Here is a 22,109-nt window from a genome sequence, read left to right on the forward strand (position 1 = left end):
AATTGTCCAATTTTTATCTTTATTTTTACGACTCATAAAAAAGAATGACATATTTGGCATGTGTTGCCTCTAACTAACTATTGTTATGATTATTATTATCATCATTATTGTTGGTATTGTCTATGTTTTCAAAATTGTTGATATCAAGCACTAAGATCTTATTTGGGACAATTAGACCCTATTGACTTCATTGGTTAACAACAGCTAGCTGAGATACAATGCATTTAGAATCCATAGTGTGATCCAAAAAAAGAACCATGTTTATTGCCAGTTTCATGCATTATGTCCAACACTTCTCGATATTTAGCAATATGTACTAAACTTACTTCATTACCCATTTCCTTTAACAATATGACCCTCTATTTATAGTTACTTGCGATCTACTTTCTCACACTAGTATTCACACATTTCTACATGAATAAATTTATATATTTGCCCAAGCTCCTAGGGTCGTGCGACATGTTCACCAAAACATCCTACTCATGTGCTTGATATTTCCTAATGATTACCTAATAGAAGTGTCGGTTACCCTTATCTCGATATTGCATCATGGGCAAATAATGGGTTATACCACACCTCGTGTAAAAGATGCTCAATTTAAAGAGTTTGAAATCTTTGATTTTACATAGCTATGAGAATCTCTTTTAATCAATAAAAGAAACTTTTACATTTTTGCTATGTCACGTCTTTGTTACTATCATTGTCGTGTTCACCAAAACATCATACTCATGTGCTTGATATTTCCTAATGATTACCTAATAGAAGTGTCGGTTGCCCTTATCTTGATATTGCCCTTATCTTGATAATGGGTTATACCACACCTCGTGTAAAAGATGTTCAATTTAAAGAGTTCGAAATCTTTGATTTTACGTAGCTCGAAGAAGCTCTTTTAATCGATAAAAGAAACTTTTACATTTTCGCTTGTCACATCTTTGTTACTATCATTGTTGCCATGATCATCCATGTGGAAATCACTATTTGGTTTGCTGGTGGAAATTGAGCCTGATATCAAGTTAATGATAAATAAAAAAATATCATATCATATGAACATAATTTGAGCTTTTGATATCAAGTTAATGATAAATAAAAAAATAGCATATCATATGAACATGTAGGGGCAGATACATTGCATTTAGCCGACATATACACACAAATGAAGTCTGTAATCGAGGAAGGGAAAGAGTATTCCGTCACATATACATATCTAAGACCCAATACATTGCATTTAGCCGACATATACACACAAATGAAGTCTGTAATCGAGGAAGGGGAAGAGTATTCCGTCACGTATACATATCTAAGACCCAATACATTGCATTTAGCCAACATATTACATGCACGAGGTTTGTATCCAAGGAAATGGAAAAGAGTATTCGATTGACGACAATACATGGTGACACATCTCAAACCTTTCGTAGTAGAGTAGAAACAACGTGTTGTTGCTGCCAAATCCGAAACCCTACCAATGATGGAAAGGCTTAAAAATCATATGATTCCAAATGAAGAGAAAAAAAGCTAGAATTAGCCAAACAGAATTTGAATTGGGTACATGTATATGTATATGTATATGTATGTATATATCTATCTATCTATCTATATATATACTTATAAGTTATAACCTTTAGTTATCAAGGGGTAAAGTTTGACTAGATGCATTGAATCCTATAGGAATCCTTTTGTCAATTGTTGAATCTTCAAGATCTTCAAGATTCTACTCTCCGGACTTGGGCAAATTTAGTTTCCAACACCTAACCATTCTTTTTCCTCTTCGCATATATACTTATAATACCTCTGATTTGCTTTAATTAATCAACAGTTGCTCTCTAAACCATTGCCAAATTCATCTACCCCACCATTCTGTATGTGTAATTATGCATGCATATCCATCTAATTCATTCAATTTCAATGATTAGTCAAGCTATCATAAGCTCCAGTTTGCTTTCATTTTTGCCAATAATTTTAACTCACCAATCAATCCATATGTATATATCGATCAACGAAACGAAAATTTGACCAATTCAATTCGAATTGATCCAGATCTTTGCCCCACAATCTTGAATTGTCGCTTAATTTTGTGGCCTACTTGCTCTTTCAGTCATTCAGGTTGCTACTTGTTTTCTTCCTTCCTTCCTTCCTTCCTTCCTTTTCTTGGTCAATATGGAAGGGAGGAAATTCCAACCGTTCTGCTTTCTTGTTGAGACGTACGCATTCTTCCACAATTAACTCAGCCAATGCTGCTTAATTGTTCCTTTCTTATTGCCTAATCATTCTTAGGCATTCGGATTGTCCGCTGCCCATTTACTTCGAATCGCTCTCAACGCGACCCTATTGCCATTACCTATTCACAAATCCAATCCATTATTCCTCTTATTACCTGCCACAATTTAAATCTTATTGTATTTCTACTCACACACTAATCTTTCCTAAACTATGGCCTAATTGCATCTAAAACATTACTCAGATTCCTTTGCTTCCCCCTTTTTTTCTCTAGATTCCTTTGGGTTTAATCCGTTTTTTGTGTGAAAAAATGAAAGTGAAGAAGCTCCATAATCCTTTCCCAAAGGACCCATCAAACATAGGGTTCTTGAAAGGAAGATTAATCTATTGCCACAAGTCTTTGCAATCAGAGAGTTTCACTGCAGGGGAAGGTTTTCTAATCAAATGGCATGCTGAGCACGGAGGCCATTTCAGTATAAATCACAAAGAAGATCTTCATAGAGACCTATGGTCTACTGGACATGGGGAGTCCTTCATTAGTGGAGCTTTAGGTCATGACATTGTTCAAGAAAGCAGAGGCTCTATCACAATCCATGACAAGGCTCAGTTACTACTTACCCATCAAACCATAGAGCAAATCCAGGTTGTCTGGCCTCATCAAAGCGACCTTATCTACCATCAATCTAATCCCTCTGAAGCCTTGGAAGTGCAAAAGAAGGCTGCTTCATTCTTCCAAGAGGCTTGTGATTCCCCTAAAGATGGCGATGGCCACGTGGTCGATGTCCGAGGACCAGCCGTTATAGTTACCGGTTGCCTCTACGCAGACCCTGAAACAGCCTCTGCTCAGCTCAAACACTATCTTGTATCATCGCATAATGTGAAAATGGGCCCCTTTTATGATACCAATCGAAGCAAGCTCGCTAGAGTCGGGGTCCGATACTGGCTATTCTTTGGCGAGAAGAGGAGCCATCATTTGGGCTTTTCTCTAAAGTTAGACCATCCTGTGGAGCAAGCTCCCAATCTCAATTCTCTTGCATTGTATCGTCGTCGCCGTCATCATCATCAACGATTGCCATTATCTGACCATCGTGATTCGCAGTTTGGGATAACACAATCAGAAAACATGGATCTCCTCGATCGGATGCTATGGCTTTGGTCGAGAAGATCTCTCTCTGCCTTCAAATATGACTCGGGTGTTCGCTACACTTTCGCCAAGTTCATGCAACCCATAGCTACATTTAAGAGGTTGCTAGCAAATGACATGTTTGTACTGAAAGATCATATGCTCCTTGCTCATGAAGAAGAGGTGCAGGTGGAAAAGCAGGATTTTACTTCAAGAAATAGCTATGAGAAGTTGTTGCACCCAAATTATACTGCTTTTTCTCTGGAGCCAGCTGGGTACATGGGAGAAAGGCAGCTTAACTGGAAATTGAACAGGGTTGTGCTGACATATGCTGCTGAGGAGGATGAGGGGTTCTTTGGATTTGGTGAACAGTTCTCCTACTTAAACCTTAAGGGCAGAAGAGTACCCATCATGGTGCAAGAGCAAGGGCTAGGGAGGGGTGATCAACCCATCACAGCAGCAGTAAATTTGGTAGCTGAGAGGTATCACCTAATTTAACATAATTCAGTCAAAAAAAGATCAATCATGGTATTGCAGATCTCTACTCTCTGACCATAGTTACTTGATTATATATTCTTGACATGCTGTGTTTCTTTTACATCCATTCCAGATCTGGAGGTGATTGGCATACAACTTATGCCCCTGTGCCTTATTATATCACATCGAAATCTCGATGCGTGTTCCTCGAAGAGTACAATTACTCAGTATTCGATCTCACGAACCCGAACAAAGTGCAAATCCAAGTACCTTCCCATCACTTCTGAGTAGATTTTAATTCATAGAGAGGGATTTCAACATACAAATCCTCTCACTGATGTTGACATCCATCCATTCATCCACATATGCATGCATACATACATACATACACCACATATACATGCATACATACACACATCCATCCACATATACATGCATGCATACATACATACATACACCACATATACATGCATACATACATACACACACACACACACATAAATCCATGCATCCATGCATCCATACATACATGCTACATGTGAGCACTGCTTACACAGATAATGGTTGTGAAGTATGATCATACCTGAGCTCTTTGATTTTTACCAGTTGCATGGAGAGGCAACGCATGCATACATACATACATACACCACATATACATGCATACACACACACACATACATCCATGCATCCATACATACATGCTACATGTGAGCACTGCTTACACGGATAATGGGTGTGAAGTATGATCATACCTGATCTCTTTGATTTTTACCAGTTGCATGGAGAGGCAATGCATGGCAGGATAGTGCATGGGCAAAACCCATTGCAGCTCATAGAGAGGTATACCCAAGCAATTGGCCGGATGAGAGAGCTCCCAGATTGGATCCTGGAAGGGGCTATTGTAGGCATGCAAGGAGGCTCTCAAGCAGTTCGCCAAATGTGGAAGGAACTCAAGGCTGCGGATGTGCCCATCTCTGCATTCTGGTTACAGGTATAAGGGTCACATGAAAAATTCCTGGCTATCCATGCGAGAGCAGACCCTTATCAAATTCAGCCTAGATTCCTTCCAGAGCAACATAATTTCGCTTATTCTCATGTTTGCTCACTTTCTCCTTGCAGGATTGGGTTGGGCAAAGGAAGACCAGCATAGGTTGGCAGCTATGGTGGAATTGGGAGACTGATGAAGACCATTATGTTGGATGGAATCAACTCGTGAAAGACCTCAAGGACCAGGGCATAAACACCATGGCTTACCTTAATCCTTTCCTTGCCTCTGTAAGAGCAATATATAAAACTCCAAACTATCTCGCATCTTTCAAATTTCAGCTAAAAACTATATTGGCAGTTTGAAAACTAGCAAATCTGCAGCCATCAATGAATTCTAAAAATAAAACAATTACACCTCTTGTTCTGTGGAAAAAAAAAAGTACAGATGAAATCTGAGAAACTAAGCAAATCCATCCTATAAAAACAGAGATGAAATCTGAGAAACTAGGCAAATCAATCCTCATCCATGAAATCTGAGAACCTAAGCAAATCCATCCTCATCCATGAAATCTGAGAAACTAAGCAAATCCGTCCTCATCCATGAAATCTAAGAAACTAAGCAAATCCATCCTCATCCATGAAATCTAACAACAATTGTGCTTGTTGTTATGTCGGTCAGGTGGATGAAAAGATTAAAACGAATCGCCACCTATTTGAAGAAGCGAAAACTCGAGGATTTTTGGTCGCTCATCCGAGCAGCAGCTCTCCTTACATGATCCCTAACACAAGTTTCGACGCAGCCATGGTCGACTTGACAAACAAAGAAGCATGTGAATGGTTGAAAGAAGTGATGCATAGCATGATCAAAACCGGGGTAAAAGGCTGGATGGCCGATTTCGGCGAGAGTCTTCCTCTCGATGCAAGGCTTCACTCGAACGAGGATCCGAAATCGGCACACAACAGATACCCTGAGATGTGGGCCAAGTTAAACAGGGAGGTTGTGGAAGAAAATGGTGATGATGAGTTAGTCTTCTTCATGAGAGCCGCGTACATGAAGAGCCCGAGATGGGCGAGCCTCTTTTGGGAAGGAGACCAGATGGTCAGCTGGCAACGCCATGACGGTATCAAGAGTGCTGTTGTGGGATTGCTCAGTGGTGGGATCTCTGGCTTTTCTTTCAACCACAGTGACATAGGTATGTAGAGCTTACATTCATCCATTTTAGGCATACAGTTTAGGGTTAGGGTTTAGGGTTTAGGCATACAGTTATGCATCCATTTTAGGCATACAATTTAGGGTTTAGGGTTTAGGCATACAGTTATGCAGTATATTTCTTTACATATAGACAAAAGAGAATACAAGAAATCCATGGATAAGCTTACATGGATGAGAGATCGAGCATTGCAGGTGGATATTGCACAGTGGACATGCCATTTCTTCGATATCGGCGGAGCGAGGAGCTCCTTCTAAGATGGATGGAACTAAATGCCTTCTCAACCATCTTCAGAACTCATGAGGTAAGATCCTAAAAGGAAAAGGAAAAGAAAGATAACAAAGAAAAATACCTTCAAACAAACTGTTTTGGGAGCTTGAAGTTCAGCAGGGTTGAATCTGTTCATTCATTTTACAGGGAAACATTCCTTCAGCAAACCACCAATTCCACACATCATCAGCAAGCCTAAACCATTTTGCAAGATTTGCAAAAGTATACAAAGCATGGGAATTCTACCGCAAGCAACTAGTGAAGGTATGTATGCAACAAACAAATCAAATTTGCCAAAATGTTTCTTTGGATCTTGTTAATGATTCTTTGAACTAGCCACAATATTCATTTAACCACCAGAACTGTTAATGATTCTTTGATCTAGTAAAGTTTGGTATGCGTTCAATTTAACCTAAAAAAAAATCCCCAATTATTCAACAAGTGAATGCATGCATGCAATTGACCATCGAATTTGTTTGTGAATCTTTGTGACTAGTACTTAAGGTTTAACCATCAGATTTGTTAATGATCCTTCAAACTAATAAAGGTATGTATGCTACTGAACCATCGAATTTGTTGATGAATATTTGAACTATCAAAGGAAATGTATGCACTCAACCATAAATTTTCATTGAATTTGTTATTGATTTCTTGAAGTCGTAAAGTGAAGCTTGCATTTAACAGGCAGATTTGTTCATGATTATTTGAGCTAGGTAAAGCAATGTCTGCATTTATCCAGAGAATTAGTTAATGATTGTTTAAACTCGTAAAGTTATGTATGCATTTAACTATCAAAATTTGATAATGATTCTTCGAACTAGTAAATGTGTGTATGCATTGATTTTAACCCATCAAGTTTGTTAATGATTCTTTGACCTAGGAAATCATTGACCATTTTATTTTTTTTGAATGGATTGAAAAGGAATAGAGACATGGGCTTTTTTTGTTCAGTTTCATGAAACAAATTTGTGGGCTTTCTCTCACTCACACACACACACTCTCTCTCTCTCTCTCTTTTGTCTGCAGGAGTCATCATCATTAGGGCTACCTGTGGTGCGACCATTGTTTCTTCATTACTGGGAAGACCCAAGGAGCTTGGCCATATCTTATCAGCAATTCCTGGTGGGCAGTGAGATCATGGTGGCCCCAGTGTTGGACAAGGGCCATGGACACGTGTGGACATATTTTCCGTCGTCCCCAGACGAATGGACGCACGTATGGACGGGCACCCTCTACTCTCACCGGCCTTCCTTGGTCAAGATCCGGTCCCCGCTCGGTTACCCCGCCATCTTCGTGAAATCGAATTCCCCCGTGGGTCACACTTTCTTGCAGAACCTCCGGGACCTCCACCTGATGCCTGAATGAAGAGATGGACCCGTATCATTGTCACTCATAGACTTTTAGACCCCCCATTCAGAAGGTTCGCAATTGGAGTTTTCACACCATTGATATGGTAGATTGTCCCCCGTTCAGAAGGTTCATGATCAGGTTTTTCACACCATTGCTCTGGTAAGATTGTTGATCTAAGAGATGGCCTGGCACCCCCAAGTACACAAGCGCCAATGGGGTCTCGTCGCTGACCAATCCACTTTCCACACAAGAAAAGCAACACGACGACTAACTTCTGACTTGTGTCTCTAACCTAGTTTCCAGTTTGCTCGATTTGTTTTTATCAATTAGTCATCACCAACTAATTTGCATCCCACTCATAGCAAAAGGACATCTGACTTGCGTTATGCCACGCTTCTCTATCCTGAAAACTAGTCTCCAATTTGCTTGCTCGATTCTTTCATTGATCAGTGAAGTCTCTCTGACAACACCTTGACTTATGGCGATCAATTGCTCTCTGATTCTTCCAAAACACCACCACATAGTGCTACCTACCTACTTATGTCCATGCCCTAGAACTAGTTTTGGTTGCCCAATTATTTTCATCCAATGATCAACTTTCTCCATATTTAACCTATGGGATAGTTTCCTATTGATAAGAGCATATGCATTGTCACAATGTACAAACTCTCAAGCATATGCCCATCATGTGTCTTACTTTCTGCTTCAACCTCCCTCAAGGTCACTCAATTGTATAGAAACCATACATGTACATTCTCTTCAATTTCTTCACTAGTTTTTGTATCAAATCTTCTTTTCCTTGACCTAAGTCTACAAGAGTGTATGAGGATCACTTCCTTCTTTAAAATTGGAGGAACCCTCGATTGGGCATCTTTAGGCTCATCATGTATATACCACTATACTTGTTTTAGGGTCATGCATGTACATATATACCACTACAATCGTTTTACTACTCTTGATTTAACCATTTTGGATCCAATACCACCTCATTCCTATTGTGCAACATTTGGCATTATCTATTACACGTACATTCTCTTCAAATTCTTCACTAGTTTTTGTATCAAAACTCTTTTCCTTGACCTAAGTTTGCCAAAGTCTATGAGGATCACTTCCTTCTTTAAGATTGGAGGAACCCTCGATTGGGCATTTTTAGGCTCATCATGTATATACCACTACACTTGTTTTAAGCTCATGCATGTACATATATACCACTACAATTGTATTACTCCTCTTGATTCAAGCATTTTGGATCCAATACCACCTCATTCCTATTGTGCAACCTTTGGCATTATATATCCATCCAATTGTTGAACCATAACTTGTCACCTTGCTTTCGTTTCTAGAAATCTATTGCTTCATATTGGGAAAATGGGTATAAATCATTAACTTTTGAGTCGCTCATTTTTGTGCAAAAACTCAACCTCAATTTCTACAGTAATATTTAAAAACAATTTTTGCAAGTCCCTTTATCATTATAAACATGTGGAGGTAACCATAAATATTAAAAAGCGATTCATGGATGAAAAATTGCATTTTTTAAGAAAGGTTTATGAATTATGATTAAATCAAGCGGGTGTAAATTCAATAGTCTTCTCAAGCGATGTACTAGTTGGAACTTAGAAGTTTACCCTTGGGTCTCTCAAGATCATGAAATTGACGAACTAAAAGTGCGATCAATGAAAGAAACAAGAGTAAAGCGACATTCAATACTCGTGTCCTAGATGAAAACCCTTGGGTCAAAGGCCAATAATCCCACTACATGCTTGTAAACATTGTAGAAGGATTGAGTTATGGAGCCAAATACATATTTGACCACAAGCACCAATGCCAAGGTGTTGGTCGTGGTGTTTGTAATGAAGTTGTCAATATGAGAGTCCATTTCATGTTGGCCATCAAGCCGATGGGTGTCTTTGTCAAGCTCCCCATTTGTCTGCAAGCAACATGGGTTGACTCGACATAGGAGGTCAATCGTGGAGTATAAATCATCTCATCTTCTAGCTAATCAAAATGCTACTAAAGCATGCCATTGGACATGATATAATGGGCCTACTAGTTAACCTATCACACATACACGTAGCACCACATTTTATGTACTTAATCAATTACTCAACAATTAACATTCATGATTCAATGAAATAATTACTAAAGTTAGGAATTGATAGATATCTTTTTAACGTCCACATGAGAAGAATCGACGAAGGGTATACATGCACTCAATAAAGTAGTTGATATTAATGATAATCAACATTATTATCTTGCACAAATGACACACCTTATCCTCTCCTCTCAAATGAGGAGTCACACGAGCTTTTATAGGTGTGGGTGATGATCTTGCCTCCACTACCTGCTCTATCTAGATATCCTATATTCAATTCATATTCAACTCTTAATTGAGCCCATTCCCAAATAGGTTCTTCTATTTTATTGGGTCAATTAGTTTTTTATTACCAAAAACAATTCTAGCTCAATATTTCTAGCAAATTATTTTGATATATTGGTTGTTGCCGGCTAGACTATACCACACCTTTTATAACACAATGTCCAATCAATAATAGAAGCCCTCCATCTATGGCCAAAGCAAGGATATATTTCTCCACAAAACAAACAAATACAAAGGGTATCTAACTATTTGTATATAGAAATCCTAGGTCCAACATCGCTCTCCAGTTGTCCATCACCCCAAGTGCATACCCGATGCACAATCAATGTGATCAATTCGTTAAAATATATTTGAAGATATATGGTAGGCCTAAGAGCTCTATAGGGGAACTTAGAGAAAACATCAACTCATAGTTAAATACTATGATAGCTCTTCACCATACATAATCAACGAGCCATTGCTTCGTAAGCAATGATGCCGACAGAACTAACCATTTGTCACTTAGAGAATGTAATGAAAGTTACCCACTATCATAACATCATACATCATGTTCGTGTTAGGGTGCCGTCTGCATCGGGGAAGTGCGGAGGACGTGATGACATGTAGTTTCGTCCACGTTGACAAGAGGGGAGGTGCTAGTTCATCGGATTCAGTAGCGGAGATAGGTTGTGTTTTCGGTGAGCGTGAAATCGGGAGGTGTCCATTTTCAGGTGTGAAAGGGGCCAATGTCTTAGAGTTAGACCTAGACTCTCCACTTTAGAGAGAGAGAGAGAGAGAGAGAGAGGGCTTATCTTCTCATGTGGAGGAGAGCTTGTGTGGCTTGGCATTGTTTGTTGCAAGCCCAAGCTCAAGAAGAGAATAAACAAGAGAGAGAGAGAGAGAGAGAGAGAGAGAGAGAGAGAGGTGTCTATAAATTTGGCCCCAAATATCTAGAAATAAAGAGAGAGAGAAACCTCCACAGAACCAGTGCTGCTCTGCTCTCAAGAGGAACACACACCCCACGCTGAAGCTTTCCATAGCTTCTCTGTTCCTTCATCTCATCAACAGGTAAAATTTCTCTTTCCTCCTCCTCCTCCTCCTCATTTGATTGTACTCTCTCCCCCCCCCCCCCCCCCCAAAATGCATGCATGTTTGCTTGATTTGTTCTCTCTACCGCCAGAGGTTAGCTTTTTTCCGCTTGGGAACAGAGCTTCCACCTATGGCCTCAAAAACTTCATCTTTGTTGAAAACCTTCTTGACCCAATTGTGAAACCTTAATTCTGAGAGTTGGGTTGTCGTCGGATTATTCGCAGGAGGAGCTCTTGCCATGGCTCCTTCAGTAAGCTCTGCTCATACCTTCCAAGCTCTGTCGCTAGAGATGGGAAGCAGCAGAGGAGTAATCATGTCCCAGAGGACCTCTGGAAGCGTCGTTAGTATGCTATCTTCTTCCTTTGTAGGTGATATAGCTCGGGTTGTTTCACATCATTCTACACTTGGAACAGGGCAACTATCACATTCTTCTAGGTCATCACAATGCTTTTCTGTTCGAATGGATGCTTCTCGCATCCATCATTCGAAGAAAGATGTTTCTGATGACGATTCTTGGAAGAGACCTGCTGTGGCTATGGCAGATTATGCTGTTTCTGAGAAGGATTTGAAGGAATTCTCTCAGAGAATTGGGAGTAGAAGTAGTGTGGATATGAGTGATGGAGAAGAGAGTAGCACTCCGGTATCGAACACTGGTAGTGATATCTCCACCTTGGGCCTCAGGAAGGAGCTCGTCAATGCGCTGCGAAAGCGGGGAATCACACACTTATTTCCTATCCAGGTACGGTTTCTTCTTCTCCTTATGATCATGATAATTAATCGATGTGGAAGCTCACACAAAGTTACTGCATATAGTTCATGAGATTCCAAAATCATGCTCTATTCACAAGCTCAGTGCTCCCGAATTTGTAATTTATTTCATAGGTTCCAAACTTCCGAAGATGTTTTGTAAGCTGTGAGGCCAGTGATTATGGCACCTTATCTTTATCTCAGGCCATTGCCATTAGAGGTTGACCTTATCTTAGAGTATGACGCCTTAGCTGGGTTTATGTCACTAGGTATGCTATTTTTGGATTGATAAAGCTCTCGTAAAGTACTAAATCAGCTCCCAAAGCATGTACAGTTACGTGAGCTCTCAAAAATCTACTGCTTTTTCTGAGGCTACTTCTATTAGAGATATTATATTCTTAGTTTTGGTTCATGTCATTGTATACATGATTTTGACCTGTTGAAGCCTTCATTGCTATTAAGAGCATGAATTTATGTCATTTTGTTCCTACGTTATCATGGCACATTCGACTTGATTAATCTGATTTATCGAGATGTTGACATGTGCAGGAGGCAGTTCTCAAACCTGCAACTGAAGGACTCGACCTGATTGGTCGAGCCAGGACAGGCACGGGTAAAACGTTGGCTTTCGGCATCCCTATCATTCAGAATCTTTTGGAAGAAAATCAAAATAGCTCACGGTAAATTTGTTGGGCGAACATCAAAAAATAATTTCCAACCTTTCTGGATATTTATCAGAATACCCCTAAATTTTCAAAAAGGACAGGGCACCCCTCTGTATCGTTAAAGTTTTTACTGCAGAGGGGTGCGTTGTTGCAATGTTTTGGAACTAAAGGGTATCTGGTAAATATGCAGAACATTAGGGTATTTGGGCGTTTTCCCCTAATTTGTATATACCTTTTAACTCAACAATCTTTCCTCTTCTCTATATCTGAGCTGAAGGTGGAATTGTCTGTTTCAGACGCTTCTCTCGTTACCCCCGTGTACTCGTGCTCGCACCCACCAGAGAGTTGGCGATGCAAGTAGAGAAAGAGTTCATGGAATCTGCACCAACATTGTCCACCCTTTGTGTTTATGGGGGAGTGCCCATTGGGGGGCAACAAAGGAAGTTGCAGAGTGGGGTTGATATTGCGGTTGGAACTCCGGGACGTATTATGGACCTGATTGAAAGAGGCTCTTTACAACTCAATGAAGTTAGATATCTTGTTCTTGATGAAGCTGATCAAATGCTTGCCATAGGCTTTGCTGAAGATGTTGAGAAAATCCTTGAGAATGTGCCGTCAGAGCGCCAAAGTATGTTGTTTTCTGCCACCATGCCATCTTGGGTTTCCCAAATCTCGAGGAAATATTTAAAGAACCCTTTGAAGATTGATCTGGCAAGTTTTCCTCACTCTATAGATGTTTTGGAGTTTTATGCATAATAACTTATGTTTAAGAACTTTTGGAGTACTTCAAGGTTTTCTAAGTGATCTGCGCCCTTCCTTACAATTGAATTTTTGATTGCAGGTTGGAGACTCTAAGGAAAAACTTGCACAGGGCATCAAACTGTTCTCAATAGCTTGTCCACCAGCTGCAAAACGTTCTATCCTGAATGACCTTATAACGGTAAACCCTAATGCACCACATTGTATACTCTCTATCATTGGCTCTATTTCAGTTCTTTAACGTATTTGCAAATTGTGGCAATGCAGGTATATGGAAAGGGTGGGAAGACTATCGTTTTCACACAAACAAAGAAGGATGCTGATGAGGTTTCCATGGCGATGAGTCGGATACTCGGAGCAGAAGCTTTGCATGGTGATATATCTCAAGCTCAAAGGGAGAAAACTCTTTCCCGCTTTAGAAGTGGGAAGTTCACAGTATTAATAGCAACTGATGTTGCAGCTCGAGGACTTGACATCCCAGATGTTGATCTTGTGAGATATTTTCGTTTCCCCCCTTATTTATAAATGATTTACTATGATTGAGAAAATTGTGCGTTTTGATAACTTGGAATTGCATGCAGATTATTCACTATGAAGCACCAAATGATCCTGAAACATTTGTCCACCGTTCGGGGAGGACAGGGAGGGCTGGCAAAGGTGGGACAGCTATATTGATACATGCAAACTCTCAGACAAGAACACTGAGAACCATTGAGAGGGACGTTGGTTGCAAATTTGAGCCCATTGCTGCGCCAACTGTTGAAGATGTGCTCACAGCCTCATCTGAACAAGCCCGAGATGCCTTAAGCAAGGTTCATCCAGAGTTGACAGCTGTGTTTCTTCCTGTAGCTCAAAGCCTCCTTCAGGAACAAGGTCCTGATGCATTAGCTGCAGCCATTGCTCATTTAAGTGGATTCACGCAACCGCCAGCATCTAGGTCTTTGATTACGCACGAACAGGTAGGATTTCATTCTTGTTTCTCAATTCTAACACCTTTTCCCAATGATTGCCAACTTATGCTTTTGCAATCATCTGAGAACATATTCATATCATTTCTTGCATTGTCTCATTGGAGCCTCACAGGCCATTTTGGCTGTTTGAAAACTTTAAAGTAAATCTTTCTTTATTTTTTTTGTTGCTCTGTGTTTTCATATAGGTTTGATGAATGTCTGTTTTTATGTTTAAGGGATGGATGACACTCCAATTTACACGGACCCGTGGTGGAAGTGGGCTCTTGTCTCCTGGGGGTGTTATGGGAGCACTTGCATCAATCTGTCAGAGAGCTACTGATGAAGTTGGCAAGATACAAATGCTGGATTCATCTGAGGTGAAGTGAAGCTTCCTCTTGAATGTCCTGGAGTTTATAGTGTTTCCTGAATAGCCGTCTCTAACTCTTCTGTGGGTAAACAGGGCATGGGTGCTGTTTTTGACCTTCCTGAGGATGTTGCGAAAGAACTTCTTGCTCTCCCACTACCACCTGGTGATGAGATTCAAGCAATTTCAAAGGTAGGTTCCTAGCAGGAGAATGTTATAACTTTTGGGAGTCAATAGATCAGAGATCCATCCATGTGAGAGAATAGGTACAGGTGGATGTAGTTTAGTTGGTATGTTAACCAGCAGACACAAGGTCATATTTTCAACCCCGATACGTTCTTGGTATTAGTGAGATTTGAACCCTGGTGTAGTTCCAGTATAAAATATGGCTTACCACTAAGCTGTAGCTCTCATAGGAAAAGGAGAGAGAAAGAGGGGAGACATTGGGTGGTAAAACATGATAATTGTCGATCTTGGGTTTGTTCAAGGTGTTCGTAACATATCGTGGGTTATTGTAACTCTTGATTGTTCAAGTTGTATCATTAATAAATAAGAAGCTTGACAATGGGTAATAGAGAATCTTCTGTGTGATATTAGTGGTGTAAACAAGTGAGTGAGAGAGAGAGAGTACAGCTTTCAAGAGAGTATGCTGAAGAGTATTTTTACTTTTTACATTAGTTGCCAAGACTTCAATATGCTGAAGCTCCTCGGGATAGTTATGGAATGTTTTCTTCGCGGGGTGGCCCCCGCTCTGGTCGTGGTGGACCAATGAGAGGTCGTGGATCATATGGATCAGGCAGGGGTTCCAGTAGTTGGAGTGATAACAAAAGAGGAAGCTCATGGGATGATAACTCCAGAAGTGGAAGCTCATGGGGTGATAAGTCCAGAAGTGGAAGCTCATGGGGTGATAACTCCAGAAGTGGAAGCTCGTGGAGTGATAGGAGTGGAAGCTCAAACAGAAGTGGAAGCTCTTGGGGTGGGGAATCTGGTGGACGGAGAAGTGGCTCGAGAAGCCCAAGCTCAAGGTTAGAGATCATATGCTTTTCATAACCTTGATGATAATTTCATATGCTCCATAATGATTAAGTATGTGTTTCATATATGCTGCATGTGCATGTTGATTTTCTTGCTTGTATTCGTACCACATGCTCCAGGATGTTGTGCATTCTTTTCACATGCTTTTTATATCCACCATGAAATGAGCTGGTGCCAATTCTTGCAGGTGATGGCTATTTTGAGAGTCACCGAGGCATAATGCTCACGCAGCTGAGAATTTCCCAGTGCTAACTATTCATCTGTTTAGAAGCTTCTATATTGAGTTATATTGGTTTGTTTTACAAATCATTCATATTCAAAGCTTGTGCATCAGGCCTTTTTGCAAAGCTTATTGAATCCATGATTGGGGGTTTGACAGATCTCTTCTTGCAACTCTGCTTCTATAACATGTCCTGCCCACGACATAAACCAAGGAAATACAGCTATCTGTTTCGTGTAGTAATGCATTTTTTAAGCATATTGACAGTGAAGAGCCAAGTCAAGTTTCAAGGCGCTGGTATACAATACACTATGCAATGCTCGATGTTAGAGCAGTTTTATGTTTTATTCTGTTATGAAGCTAATTTGCTGGCCACCTTTAGCTACTTGGAAGTAAGTATGGATGAATATGTGATTGCTAGTTTAAATCAAAAGATTGCACCTTGCTCCAAATATGACTCCTGTGTCAATATATTAATTCAATCTTGAGAAGAGAATTTAGATGGAACACAATCCTTAATGTCCAGTCACATCTACGATGAGATCTTGCCATACAGTCTGTGCCTTTAAACCATAGTTTAAAATAGAGTGGACTATCAAAAACCTAATGTTTGATCTATGCTATATTATCTTGGTGCATAAAACAATCATCCCAGAAAACACTTACCATCAATGGAGAGGCGTCATCTAATATCTGAAGTACGATTTTTGTGTTGTCCTAGAAACAGTATCTTTAATATCAAAGTAGTATTGTATGGTTTCTTTAGAGGCAACATTTCTAATATATAAAACTAGTGGTATATAGTTTTCTATAGAGCTTCATGTTCAGCTACGTTACAATACAATTTTTACTTCTACTTTGTGTTCTCTTAAGAGTCAGTATCTCTAATATCAAAGTAGTTTTGTATGAGTCTTTAGAGGCAGCATCTTTAATATATTGAAGTAGCATTGTATAGTTTCTATAGAGCTTCATGTTCAGCTACTATATAAAATGATTCTAAATATACTAGGTTTGATGAAATCTGAACCTAACACTATTATCAGTATTTTTATGCCAAATTTAAACCCAACACAATAGATGGAGAGCAGAAGTTAGCATAAACTTCTTATTTAGTGCTAGGAAAGGTTTCATTCTGTGCTCTATAAGAGGTGATTGAGTTTTGGGTCTGTATCAAATTAATGCCTTTAACGAGAGATTCATAGGTAAATTTAAATGTAAATGGCATCTACCATCATCTTTATAACACTTAGGGTAAAACACTAAAGTATTTATCAAAGACACCAAAATCTCAAATTACCAGAAATCCTGTTGTGGGCAACCACCAGCATTTTAAAAGTACGGGTACTTTAGTGCTTAGGATTGATTGAGATGTTGTGGGGAGGATAATGATGGTGCCAATGCATTCATGCCATCTAAATGCCCTTATTTCGAAGATAATGAGGAAGTAAACATGGTAGTTAAGGTTCGTTAAATCAGACAAGGCAGTGTACTCATCACTCATATTTGGTACATTATGAAAGAGGTTTTTCTAAACTACGAGCATGCTCAATTAACAAACTAGCTTATCATACTGATTAATATAAATCAAGATTTATGCACAGCTACAAGCCATGAATACCAATTGACCAAACAAATATGAATTTCCATGGTGCAAGACATTGAACTGCATGATATCCAGCTACAAACATGCTCAATTAATTATACACAAACTAGCTTATCGTACTGATTAATATGAATCAAGATGCACAGCTACAAGCAGTGAATACCAATTGACCAAAGAAATATGAATTTCCATGGTGCAAGACATTGAACAGCATGATATCCAGCTAAATAATACTTCATATCTTTTACATATGAACAAACATATACACACCAACAATATATACTTTACGTTTGCATAAGCATATATCTTGGGATCTACATTGAAGAAAGCTCTTTGTCACACTAAAGCATTCTATCTACCTGTGCTGTATGATCCTGAATCTTTTCAAATACTAGAGGCATGCCAAATTGTGGCTTTATGGTGACTATGATGGTAGGAGCATGGCTGTACTTGGGAGAGACACGGAAACGATATTGTCGCAAGATCAAGGAAAGCACTATTTTGGCCTCAAGCAAAGCGAATGTCTGCCCGATACAATTTCGAGGTCCTATCGAGAATGGCATAAAAGCACCACTTACCGTACTTGCCTTGGGGATACCCTGTGCAAATCTTTCCGGATTGAAATCATTTGCATCTCGGCCCCAACACTGTTGGTCATGATGCCACAGAAGGATTGGCACTACTAAGATTGTCCCTGCAGGGATAGTTATATTCCCGAGCCATGTATCATTGACTGGTGTCCTAAACAATGCAACTGCAGGAGGATACAATCGCAATGCCTCGTTCAACACCATTCCTACCTGCCATGCCAACAAAGATCTTTGCTGAGCTTCTATTTTCAAGGAAACACAATGTGATTCTATTTGTAAGAACACTACAAACTTAAAGTAATTGCCAAAATGCCACTCCTTTTGATGGGACGTGAGTTACAGTTTTTGCTTCTGGTTAATCAAAATTTAGGCATTGTGATTAATTAAACCTCAAATGCTCTAAATTATTGTTTAAATCATTAAGATTTTGCTTCTGATAATCAAGGTCCAGGCGTCTCTAATTTATCCTTTATGCATCTTGCAACAAATGATCTAAATGAATGAAGAGATTTATTCTTGATTCATTTGTACGGCTTGGTTAGATGTGGCAGGGTATGACAAACAAAATCAGTTGCATTTTGTCAAATGCATAAAGCTGTGGCACTCTAAGAAGCAGCAGAATACGATTATCTACCACTTACAACTTTCAAGCGGTTTATAGACTCTGCAGTCGGTAGCTCTTCCAAACCACACAAAGTGAGCACCTCTTCTCTTGCTCGCTCTTGCCAATGAGGATTGCTTGCAAGAAGTAGAAATGTCCAAGTCAACAATGTAGAGGTTGTCTCATGCCCAGCAAAGAAGAAGGTTTTGCATTCATTTACAATTTCATCAAGTCCCATTCTAAATTTCTTCTTATTGCCTTGGAGTTGCCCTTTATTGGAAGCTATCATCAGGCCAAGCAAATCATTGCCATAATCTGAACACTCCAACCGCTTTGTAACAAGTCGGCTAAGAATCTTGTATATCTTTCTCTTAAGCTTCCATCGATAGCGATTTTCAGCCGTTGGGAGAAATCTGCCACAATAGAACTAAAATGTAAGGATTAAATCTTTGTGTGTTTCTTTGATAGATGCAGCCGTTGGGAGAAATCTGCCACAATAGAACTAAAATGTAAGGATTAAATCTTTGTGTGTTTCTTTGATAGATGCGGAACACATCCGAAGCTAACAATAATGGCAAATGAAGTTGTCAAAAAATTAAGTAAAATAAAAAAATGTTGAAAAGGTGAAAACGCAAAGTCTGCATGCCAATTCACACCTTGAACCAGGTATATATACAGTAGAACTGTCCTTTTGGAAGAAAATTTGTTGCTCATGCTGCATTTCAAACACTTGCTTTCCTTCTTTATAGCTGCTCCCAAAAGAAGTGTGGGCAATGATATCAGCTGTCAACATTTGGAATTCTTCCTGAACATCGATTTCCACAACAGTTTTATGTCCTGTGTCCCACTTCACCATCATCTCAATTGTGCATGCTACCATCGTTGGAATCATGGCCTGAAGATACCACTCATGATGTTATAAATTTTTATACATAGAGGCAATTTATTGTAAGAGGGTACTATGCATTGCACACAATGTCAAACTTCTCTTTTCTTAATAACTAAGGAATTCCAGCAAAGGATCACATTGAGCTTTGTATGCAATACCTTGTTTTATCTACTAAACATACATAAAAGAAAGAACAGGTTTGCTTCTTACCCTGATATTCTCTGGGAAAAATGCTGGATTCATAATGCGACGATGATTCTCCCACATCTCTCCCTCCAATGCTGCCAATCCATATCCAGCCAAATCTCTGTTTGTAGGCCTTCCCTTAGGCTTTTGGTAGCTCCTAAAATTGGTGGACAATATGTCCTTAGCCTGTTCTGGTTCTGTCAGGGTAAACCGTGCCTGGTAGCCCATCCAGTAAACAAAGGAAGCACCTACATAAACGAGTTAAGGAATACCCTTTTAACAGTGTACATGTGTACGTGTATGCATGTATATATATATGGGTGCCTGTAGAGGTGCACGTGCAATAGAGAGCATGTTTGTTATACTTCCCATGATATCTCAGAATATGTCTATGTTCTTTCCTTTGAATGTTTTTAGTATATCAGAATATACACATTCATTGTGGATGAGTATGTAGATCACATGATATCAAGGAGCATAACTATATCTATATCTATATATATATACTCTGTTTATTGAATGTATATTTGTGAGAAATACAAATACAGGGGCCTGCCGATCATTACATCATACCAAGGTTTGCCACTAGCAATAAAATGTATTACACAAGCAAGTTTATGGTGCGGATGCGGATCTGAATTATGGCTATATGATAATAGGATGAGTATACAAGTATGTTGCATCACATGAATCAACGAAGATCTTATATATTTTTCTGATGCATCAAGAATGAATGACCATTCACTACAATGCAAAATCTTTTGATGCATCAAGAAATGAAATGATTCTCAACAAAATAATTCAAATAAACCATTTCAAACGAGAGATGTAAGTAAATATGGAGTTACCATAGGTTTTGGACCATTCATAGAGGTGGGGCATGATGCGAGGGCCGATGTCATGGGAGATGGTGGGCATGGGATGAGTCCTAGCATCTCTATTGAGTTGTGAAAATTGAGGGAGGTTTCCATACAAGGAGCTAGAGGGTAGGCATGGCACCCTTTGCTCTTCAAACACCTTCCTGATGCGTTTTGGCCTCCACCACATGGTCAACACAAAGTTGTTCCATAGAGAGAAGAACAGAGGAAAACCCACAATCACACACAAGGTGAGTATCAATTCTTTTACCAAGTCCCACCTCTGCTCCATTTTTTGGAGGTATGACTAGAAGTAGTAGACTGCTTTATCTGTATCTCAAAAACCTAACCTTTCAATCAAATACCTCTAGAGTGGCAATTGGGTTGCTAACCTCTACAAAATTGGCCCAACACTGGAATTGGCTTATTAACCTCTAAAATCCCCATCTATGACCAAACACGAACCGCTGGCTATCCGCTGCCTTGCTTAAATGGTCCCCCAAAATGGATTTAGGTTAAGTTCTAGAAGGTCATCTATGGCCTAGAATAAAACCCCTTAAATACCCCAAGAGACAGAGAACGCAAGCAAACCAATTCGGCTCTAAAGCCCCATCTATGCCTAATGTGTGGACTTTGGTTAACTCTAGAAACAAACTGGAATTGGGTTGAAAGATCTTAAAAAAACCATCTATGCCAGGTACAGACCTTAAGATTCATTGGCAAAACACGAAATTCACAATTGCATAAGGGTTGAAATCTTGACAATATGACCTGGTAGGCAAGGTAATCTGATATGTTTGAGTGGGTTCAGCTAGAAAAACCCTGTTATAGCAGACGACAAAATTGAGCTGAGCTCTAGTAACCCATTGATGTTATGAATGCATGCCCGAAGAGTCTTCGATCAGTCTATTTTTCCATGAACGTAATTATCTAGGCAAACAATGCAACTTGATCTGTCTCTGGGATGCAACTGTAACCTAGTTTGCCTGAAGGCCAGAGAGGAATGTGCCTCCAATGGTGTCTCACAAGCATCGTCATCATTATATAACACTTTTTTAGACTAATTACAGCTCTAGTTATTGCTGATGGAATGTATTCAATGAATAGTGGAAGAGTTTTGTTTAGACAGTTTAACATAACCAGTTTTCATCCAACTGATTCACTTGTATGAAAAACATGTAAACCTAAACAGTTTTTGATACAGAGAGGTAAGGTAAACTTAAAATCCTTTTCTTAACACATTGCCTTTTCTTCATATAAACAAGGACACCAGCACCATTGTAATTGGAGGGCTTTCTGAATGAGCTCAAAGAGTTCCTTGCATTTGTATCTGTCTAGGAGAAACCTGTACATGAGCTTATTTATTGTAGGGTGTTGAATGATGGATTGATCATTAGGCACCCATAAGGAACCATGAGGACCAGATTAATGCTTTCAGTCCCTCTAATGGATTAAAAAGTCAAGTTCTCCTTGACAAAATTGCCAAATGGTTTTACTACAAGCTTTGGAAATGGAAATAATTATGGCAAAACAAAAGGAAGCTTTCTTCTGTGGAGGAGT

At 39.4% G+C, this 22,109-nt stretch overlaps 3 protein-coding genes across 4 annotated transcripts; 2 read left to right on the plus strand and 1 right to left on the minus strand.

Annotated features, from left to right (window-relative positions):
* Positions 1-2,097: 2,097 nt before the first annotated feature.
* Positions 2,098-8,900, plus strand: LOC147853343 (uncharacterized). Its single transcript, XM_087332964.1, has 8 exons — positions 2,098-3,822; positions 3,951-4,083; positions 4,593-4,808; positions 4,937-5,092; positions 5,484-5,997; positions 6,210-6,319; positions 6,433-6,549; positions 7,312-8,900. The coding sequence occupies exons 1-8, from the start codon at positions 2,528-2,530 to the stop codon at positions 7,648-7,650; spliced, it is 2,880 nt and encodes a 959-aa protein (XP_087189090.1). The 5' UTR covers positions 2,098-2,527; the 3' UTR covers positions 7,651-8,900.
* A 2,015-nt stretch (positions 8,901-10,915) lies between these two features.
* LOC147853344 (DEAD-box ATP-dependent RNA helicase 3B, chloroplastic-like) lies at positions 10,916-16,187 on the plus strand. Of its 2 annotated transcripts, XM_087332737.1 has the most exons (12): positions 10,916-11,062; positions 11,308-11,822; positions 12,380-12,510; positions 12,792-13,206; positions 13,337-13,435; positions 13,522-13,746; positions 13,836-14,213; positions 14,441-14,581; positions 14,665-14,760; positions 15,247-15,450; positions 15,481-15,593; positions 15,791-16,187. In XM_087332737.1, the coding sequence occupies exons 2-12, from the start codon at positions 11,322-11,324 to the stop codon at positions 15,792-15,794; spliced, it is 2,307 nt and encodes a 768-aa protein (XP_087188863.1). In that variant the 5' UTR covers positions 10,916-11,062; positions 11,308-11,321; the 3' UTR covers positions 15,795-16,187. The 2 variants fall into 2 exon arrangements, with proteins under 2 accessions (XP_087188863.1, XP_087188862.1); XM_087332736.1 differs by having other exon boundaries at positions 15,247-15,593.
* A 1,334-nt stretch (positions 16,188-17,521) lies between these two features.
* LOC147853345 (cytochrome P450 734A1-like) lies at positions 17,522-21,355 on the minus strand. Its single transcript, XM_087332799.1, has 5 exons — positions 20,541-21,355; positions 19,717-19,940; positions 19,274-19,512; positions 18,658-19,030; positions 17,522-18,226 (listed from the first exon to the last, which is right to left on the minus strand). Exons 1-5 carry the CDS (start codon positions 20,839-20,841, stop codon positions 17,768-17,770), a joined length of 1,596 nt encoding a protein of 531 aa, XP_087188925.1. The 5' UTR covers positions 20,842-21,355; the 3' UTR covers positions 17,522-17,767.
* Between the last annotated feature and the right edge of the window lie 754 nt (positions 21,356-22,109).

Source organism: Azolla caroliniana, unplaced genomic scaffold (assembly GCF_043228905.1).
Source record: "Azolla caroliniana isolate FFs.n. ecotype wild unplaced genomic scaffold, voAzoCaro1.0.p SCAF_17, whole genome shotgun sequence".
Classification (NCBI taxonomy): domain Eukaryota; kingdom Viridiplantae; phylum Streptophyta; class Polypodiopsida; order Salviniales; family Salviniaceae; genus Azolla; species Azolla caroliniana.